This window comes from Erigeron canadensis, chromosome 9, assembly GCF_010389155.1.
Source record: "Erigeron canadensis isolate Cc75 chromosome 9, C_canadensis_v1, whole genome shotgun sequence".
Taxonomy (NCBI): domain Eukaryota; kingdom Viridiplantae; phylum Streptophyta; class Magnoliopsida; order Asterales; family Asteraceae; genus Erigeron; species Erigeron canadensis.
In genome coordinates, this window is record NC_057769.1 from 15,440,767 (window position 1) to 15,449,045 (window position 8,279).

Consider the following 8,279-nt stretch of genomic DNA (forward strand, 5'->3'; position numbering starts at 1 on the left):
GTACATACATTCATCTATATCTACCAAAATCACCGATCTACCTAGCTTTTCTCATCAACTAGATCCGACAACCATTTCTTTTCTCGTCGCCCAGATCTTCCAAAAAACAGTGACGGAGTAGTAGGTGGGGTGTCGGATATTGAAAAACCGTATGCCTAGGAGGATATGATTGTTCTTTATGTAAAAAGACAAAAAATTCATGGGTTTTACAAAAAAAGGTTTTCATAAATTTCGGTTATGATGATGATGAGATTAAAGGTAATTAAATTGGATTGTTTTTATTGTTGTTAAATATGATGATGATGATGAGACCGAATGAAATTAAATAAACCAAAATTTGATAAACAAGAAGCTTTTAAGTTCCGATTTTAGTGGCTAGTGATAAGAATGAATCGAAGTGTTTAAGGGGCAAGGGTGTAGTCGGTAAAAAATATCGGCAAGTTTTGTTGGCTAGTTTTGGCTTATTGGCTTCCTATACCACATGTATTGGCAAAAAACTTTGGCAAGTTTTGGCAAGTTGGATCGGTTAGTATTCGCCGATTGTGTCAAAGCATTGGCAAAAAATTTGTACACAAGAATTTTTTTTTTTTGGTTTTTTGCAAGTTTTGGCAAAAAAGGACACTACACCATCAATTTTGGCAACAATTGGCAAAATTTGACTTAGTTTTGGCAAAGACATGTGGCACAATTGTATTGGTTAAAAACTAGCCAAAACTTTGACAGATTGACACTACACCTTTGCCTCTAAGTGTAAAAGGGTATAATCGTCTAAAATTAGAATTTACTTTATGAAATGAGTACATATAGGTAAATTTGTGTGTTTAGAAAAAATTGATGGGTATATTTGTAATTAAAATTTTTGATTGGGAATATTTGTAATTTAGATAATGAATTTGGGTATATAAATATTGGGTATATTTGTAATTAAAATTTTTGATTGGGAATATTTGTAATTTAGATGGTGAATTTGGGTATATATGCAATTGTCCTTTTTAACAATGTTTGAAAAATAAAAGGTTTGGGTAAATAAAGGGACTAAAGTTGTAAAGGTGGAAACGAAATCCTAAATAAACCCGGCTAAGATATCTCGTGCCTCACGTATTATAGAAACCAGAAAGAATAGTTAGGAAATCGAAATATCCAATTCCCTTGAACAAATCCCCCACGATGCTGATCGAACACACAAAAAAATAAATATAAGAATTAATCAATTGATCGATTGAAACCCTAAATCACGTCAATCAATTGATCGATTATTTTTCCATTCCCCCAATTTTGATTATGGATCAAGCAGAATCAGAGACAGAGTGGGGTGATCATAAACTATGCGGTTACCTATGTATGGTTCTTTCGATTCCCCCTTCTAATAACGGCGTTACCACGTTGAATCTCAATAATGATACTCGGCGTTGTCATCTATTTAAAGACGGAACCAATGTCGGTTTTCGTTCCTCAAACGGCGTGGTTTTCTCATTCATACACGATCATCATAATCATAATTCAACTTCTTCTTCTTCTGATTTTGTAAATGTGAATAATAATAATAATAATAATGATAATGTTGGGAATAAAAAGAAGAATAAAAGGAAGAAGGAATCACTATCGAGTAATGGGAATAAGAAGAAAAAGAAAGGGGGGTTAGTTCAGAATAATGGAGCTAGTGTAGCAAGTGTTTTGTATCAGCTTCAAAATCACAAGTGTTTGAAGATTTCTTCTAAGGTTGTTTCGATACACGAAAGGCGACAGGAATCACCAAGGGTACTGGTATTGGTTGATGTTTATTTGCCAATCGGAGTCTGGTCTTATGGCTGGCAGTTTCCCAAATCACGTTGTTCGGCCGCTGTCGCCCTGTTTCCACATTTAAGGTTTCATTTTTCACTCATCAACCCATGTATCTGCCTGGAATCTCCATAATATCTATATCTATACTACCATTTAGTTCCCCCCATTTCCCTTTGTGTTCATAAGGTCTCGTTTGGTTCACAGAATTTGATGGAATTGGAATTGAATTTCATTCCTTAGTGCGTTTGGTTGCACAGACAAGAGGGAATCTCATTCCATAGGAATGTAAACATTCCATCATTTGATGGAATCTCCATTCCTTGGGGATGGAGGAAGGAATTTCACTTGAATTTTCAAAAAATCAAAAACATTCCGTCAAATTCCATTCCTTCAAATTCCAATTCCTTTGAAAGATTTCATTCCTTCCCAAAACATTCCTTCCCAAAACATTCCAAAACATTCGATGCTGAATTTACAACTCTTTAGATTCCTTTTAAATCAATTACTTTTACATTAATAACCACACAGCTACCGCCACAGCCACCACCACTGTAGCTACTGCCACCGCCGCCACATCAATCGGGCCTATGACTAATATATATATATACACACACACACACACACACATAATCATGTGATTGAGATTGATGTAAGAGCAAGCTACAACATTTAAGTTTTACCCTATGTGTCTGTGTGGAAAATGATCTGTGCAGCAGCAACAGGGTGCTGCAGCAGCTGTATCATAATAAAAATACCGTTTTCCCCTTGAAGTTTATTAAAAATGGATGTGAGGGCAGCAAAACCTAAGCTTTCTGTAGTATGGATTTTGTTTGTTTGCTTTATGTGATGAATTATCTGTTTGTAAAACTAAAATATTCAAACTCAGTTACTTAGTTATTGATTAACTAATGGCATGTGTGCTTATCAAATGGATCAAATTTAATAACTCGATGTGATTTAGCTGCATATTCTTTGCTCAGCTTAAAATTTCAGTTTTCAGCATAATGAAAGCTAACTTAACACAAGTTGTTTCTTGTACAGTTGTGACTGGAAAGTCAGGGAGTCGATGCTGAATTTTGCCAATCCTGGTCTTCCTGAGATTGACAACCGCATTTGGAATATTTCAGATTGCCATGTTCTTGGCTGCAACCAGCACTGTAATGCACCTGATTCTACACGAAAGAAACGGTTTGAACTCCACGAAATTTTTAGCAGTTTACCTAGTGTCTCAATGCTTGGAGATCCTATCCATTCCAAAATAAATCCAGCAGATAATGCGAATGCATCTGGTTTTTGGATGTTGCCAGATGACGTAATGCTCAATATAATAACACCACTTGCCCCGCAAGAACTTCGTAGTGTTTCCTTAACTTGTCGGCATCTGAGATTATTAGCAGCAACAATAATGCCATCTATGATGCTTAAGCTTTATCCTCACCAACAGTCAGCAGTGGAGTGGATGTTAAAACGAGAACGTGATCCACAAGTTTTTCCAAATCCTATGTACATGAAATTCGAAACAGAAGATGGGTTTGCTTTTAATATCAATACCGTTTCCGGGGAACTCGTAGTAGGCACAGTCCCTATGATCAAAGACTTTCGTGGGGGTATGTTTTGTGATGAGCCTGGCTTGGGTAAGACAATTACCTCTTTGTCCCTGATTTTGAAAACACTAGGAACTCTTGCTGACCCTCCAGAAGGGGTGGAAGTAATCTGGTGTAAACAAAAAGATGACCAAAAATGTGGCTATTATGAGCTTGGTGGTGATCGGATTAACTGTGGTAGTGTGCTGACCAGTAAAAAAGTTGCAGGTCGTAGTAGTCGAAGGAGCCTTTCATGTGTGGAGGACTCAAAGTTGAGTTCTGAAAAGACCATTACTCCAGTCACTATAAAATCAGCAACAGAATCTACTCTTCAGAGCACCCGAAGCTGGACCATTGTTAAGAGAAATCTTCGGAACGAATATGGACGAAAGACCCCGGGAAAGAGAAAACTATTTGCAAGTGACGATGAAGGTGATCCACTATATGTACCATCAGGAAACCTGAAAAAGAGAACTAAAAAGGCCAGTGGAAAGTATTTTGAACTTAATGAAACTTGGGTCCAGTGTGATGCTTGTCGAAAGTGGCGGAAGCTGGTGGATTCACAAGATACTGATTCTTCAGCTGCATGGTTTTGTAGTATGAATAGTGATTTGTCTCATCAGAGTTGCAAGGTACCCGAAGAGTCATGGGATGATTGTGAGTCAGTTACATACTTGCCCGGGTTTTACACAAAAGGAACTATGGAAGGCAAGGAGGAAAACATTTCGTTTTTTATTAGTGTCCTTAAAGAGCACCATGAACTAATAAATTTTGACACTAAAAAGGCGTTAACCTGGTTGGTAAAACAAACACCTGATAAACTTTCAAAAATGGAGACAACTGGATTAGTCCACCCATTATCTGGAACTCGAGTAGTAGCCACAGGGGAAGTACGCAAGTTTCATACGATCTTCAAAGCTTTTGGTTTAGTCAAGAGGGTAGAACATGGAACGATGAGGTGGCATTACCCTAGAAAGTTAGTCAATTTGGCTTTTGATTTAGCTGCGCTAAAGATTGCTCTCTGTGAGCCTCTTGATTCGGCCAGGTTCTACTTATCGCGGGCGACTCTAATTGTTGTTCCTGCTAACCTAGTTGACCACTGGAAGAATCAAATCCAAAAGCACGTAAAAACGGATCAGTTACGTGTGTATATATGGGCTGACCATAGGAAACCATCTGTACATAATATTGCATGGGACTATGATGTTGTTATCACTACTTTTAGTCGTTTAAGTGCCGAGTGGAGCCCAAAAAAGAGAAGTATATTGATGCAAGTTCATTGGCTAAGAGTCATGTTTGATGAAGGGCACACCCTTGGCTCGAGTTTGAATATGACCAACAAGTTACAGTTATCAGTTTCATTGACCGCTTCTAACCGTTGGTTGTTGACTGGAACGCCGACTCCTAATACACCAAATAGTCAACTTACGAATCTTCATCCAATGCTTAGGTTTCTCCGTGAAGAAGCATATGGATTGGATCAGAAGTCATGGGATTGGGGCATTCTTAGGCCATTTGAGGCAAAAATGGAAGAGGGCCGGGCCCGATTGTTACAGTTACTTGGTAGATGCATGATTAGTGCTAGAAAAAAAGATTTGCATATGATACCTCCCTGTATTAAGAGGGTGACTTTTTTAGATTTTAATGAAGAACATGCAAAGAGTTATAACGAATTAGTGGTTACTGTACGCCGTAATATACTAATGGCTGACTGGAATGATCCTTCGCATGTTGAGAGTCTGCTGAATCCAAAGCAATGGAAGTTTAGAAGTACTACCATCAGAAATGTGAGGCTCTCTTGCTGTGTGGCTGGACATATAAAAGTAACAGATGCCGGACAAGATATTCAGGAAACCATGGATATCTTGGTCGAAAATGGTTTGGATCCCCTCTCAGAAGAATATTCGTTTATAAGATATAACATTTTATTTGGTGGCAACTGTATGAGGTAAGAACCGATGTGCCAAGTGTATGATATGGTGGCAAAGTGGGTGGATAGGGTGGGCTGGTAAGAATTAGAATTGGTACGGTTAAAACTGGTCCGGTGTCCTAAAATATTGCTGGCCCAATGTTTTCTTTTGACAAATAGTTAGTGTATAGAACTTTCTCAAAATAATTTAGTTAATGATATGTTGGCTTTTCTTTGTAAAATATGTGTTGGAGGGTTATGTACAATAATTCACTTTGAGCGACTTTCAACTAGTCTAAAGTTTTTTCTATTTTAGCTACTTATATTTGATCTGTCTTCCCCATCAGAGATCAAATGTAACCTGAATCGATCCACTCATAAGTGGATGGAAATTGCCGCCTTTATTATGATGCCGCTCTGATGAGCTTCAATCTGATTACATATATTTTGATCGATCGTCCTTTACAGATGTGAAGAGTGGTGTCGCCTTCCTGTGATAACACCGTGTAGGCATCTTTTATGCCTCGCTTGTGTTGCCTTGAACAGTGAAAAGTGTACATTTCCTGGTTGTGACAACTTATATGAGATGCAAAGTCCCGAAACATTGTCCCGTCCTGAAAATCCCAATCCAAAATGGCCTGTTCCTAAGGATTTGATTGAATTACAGCCCTCATATAAACAGGTATGCTTTGATCATTACAACTAATCTTTAATTTTGAATGTATGAATGGATTATAACTGTTACATTGTATGTGCAGGATGATTGGGATCCTGATTGGCAGTCAACTTCTAGCAGTAAAGTTTCATATCTTGTGAAGAAGTTGAAAGAATTGCAGGAAGCGAATCAAAAGTTGATGGACAACTGCATGAATGAGGGTCATGATGTAAAAACGATTGATGACATTCTTTTTGGGAGAAGCATGACTTACGCTAAACCTGTCAATCGATCTCCTGAGAAAGTGCTAATATTTTCTCAGTTTCTTGAGCATATACACGTCATTGCACAGCAGGTAAATTCTTAAGCTTTTGTACATCACAAATAAATGTGAAATTTATGTCAACAATGTAACTTTTTTAATACTTTCTCCAGTTAATGGTTGCTGGCATCAAATTCGTTGGAATGTACAGTCCAATGCATTCTGGTATCAAGGTAAGAATCTTAGTGTAGATTTCTGGAGATTTTATTGCTCTTGATAGGTTATTTATTTTTAAACGGTTATCATTCTTATTTGTTTGGGTTGACACGCAAACACTTATTTGTCCTGTTTTGAATCTGAATCTTTGAACAAACACCTTTGGATAGTTTATACAATAAAGAATTTGTACAACTTTCATAAGATGTTTGTTGAAATTCCCACCTTTAGTTATTCACTGAATGCCATGTTTGCGACTGGACTTTCATGTAGGTGAAATCACTAGCTACTTTCCAGCATGATGAGGAGTGTATGGCTCTTCTGATGGATGGAAGTGCGGCACTAGGTCTTGATTTGAGTTTTGTCACACATGTCTTTCTTATGGAGCCGATATGGGATAAAAGGTAATAGTTTTATCTATTTTTGCGAGGAAAATCAAATTTGACGCTGTATTCATTTATTTATAAGTTTCCTAGAGGTGCTGGTTATGAGAAGTAATTTATACACGACTTTCCAAGATGTCAGAAGGCACTGTTTTAGATAAAAAGCCACGTATAAATATAATTATTATTATTGTCATTGTTATTGTTATTGTTATTATTTTTGGCAATATGAACAGTTGATTTTTATTTATTGGAATTTGTTAGCATGGAAGAGCAGGTGATAAGTCGTGCTCATAGGATGGGTGCTACACGTCCTATTCATGTAGAAACATTGGCTATGCATGGTACCATTGAAGAGCAGATGATGAAGTTCTTGCAGGTTAATTCTACTATCCTCATTAGAACTCTATAATTTTCTTTTCAACTCTATACCTTCACTTTGTGACAAAATGGTTACACATATTGGTTGCAGGATACTGAGGAGTCTAGAGAGTTATTAAAGGAAGAGTGTGTGCATGAAGGTGCTAGAGCTCGACGTACATTGCATGATTTTGCGGAAAGTAATTATTTGGCTCAACTGAGTTTTGTGCGAACAATCTCAAATGTCGAAGGTATTCTTTGTCATCTCTTATTCTATCTCAGTGATGCGTTGTAGTTTTTTCAAGCATTGATGCTTTGAAGTGGAATATTCTCTGATTTACATGCTTCATTTTCTTTTTCAGGAACATGAACTGTATATTCCCCTATGAAATTCTCTAGTGCACCACAATTTGCTTTCCAAGATTGGTTAATGCTTTTGATAGATGCTTTCAGTTTCTTTTTGCGGAATTTAAGTTATACTGACATGTATGTTTGTTGGTTTTGTTTACACAAACCTATTGGATCTTCTGTTTCATGTATCAATTAGGAGATCGAAATTAGAATTAGCCTAATAGCATCAATTAGAATTAGCGTCTGTAAATTCTATTTTTCTTTAGCCTTAATATAGTTGTCCCTGTCTCAAATTGAGTCTCACAAGCAAAAACGTAAAAGTTGCGATCATTATTATTGCATTGTTGTGTAAGTATGATATTTTAAGGATATCCTCGTTTTAAAAAAATATATAGAGTAGAATGGTAGAGCTTTCTTTTGTTATTTAAGAATTAACATTTATGCTAACTACATCAAATAATTTTAAATTGCACCATTGTCAAGAATTTAATCTTGGTGTTTACTTTAAAGAGATAACTGCAGAAAATAGAAAGCACCTTTCGACCAATTCACGAAAATAGCAGTAACCTTTAAAAGTTTTGTTATTTAGAAATGAACTTTCATTTATTACCGGAAATAGCAACATTTGACACGTGGACATTTTTGATTACGTGACATTTTTTTAATGACGTGACATTATATTTTATTTATTTACTATTTAATTTTTATTAGTTAAGTCATTTCCCCCAAAAATGGCTTCATTTCAGTTTCGGTTCCGACAAGGTATTTTTTCTCGTCA

At 36.6% G+C, this 8,279-nt stretch overlaps 1 protein-coding gene across 1 annotated transcript; it reads left to right on the forward strand.

Moving 5' to 3' along the window:
* The first annotated feature begins 1,101 nt into the window (after positions 1-1,101).
* Positions 1,102-7,794, forward strand: LOC122581874 (F-box protein At3g54460). Its single transcript, XM_043754189.1, has 9 exons — positions 1,102-1,865; positions 2,824-5,313; positions 5,743-5,956; positions 6,033-6,284; positions 6,365-6,424; positions 6,681-6,811; positions 7,055-7,169; positions 7,263-7,401; positions 7,513-7,794. The coding sequence occupies exons 1-9, from the start codon at positions 1,282-1,284 to the stop codon at positions 7,518-7,520; spliced, it is 3,993 nt and encodes a 1,330-aa protein (XP_043610124.1). The 5' UTR covers positions 1,102-1,281; the 3' UTR covers positions 7,521-7,794.
* The last annotated feature ends 485 nt before the right edge of the window (positions 7,795-8,279 follow it).

Excerpts from the sequence above, each read along its gene's own strand:
- LOC122581874 (XM_043754189.1), top strand. The coding sequence starts at position 1,282 with ATGGATCAAGCAGAATCAGAGACAGAGTGGGGTGATCATAAACTATGC. Across the intron at positions 1,866-2,823 it reads GCCCTGTTTCCACATTTAAG|TTGTGACTGGAAAGTCAGGG; the intron begins GTTTCATTTTTC and ends TTTCTTGTACAG. Across the intron at positions 5,957-6,032 it reads TACAGCCCTCATATAAACAG|GATGATTGGGATCCTGATTG; the intron begins GTATGCTTTGAT and ends TTGTATGTGCAG.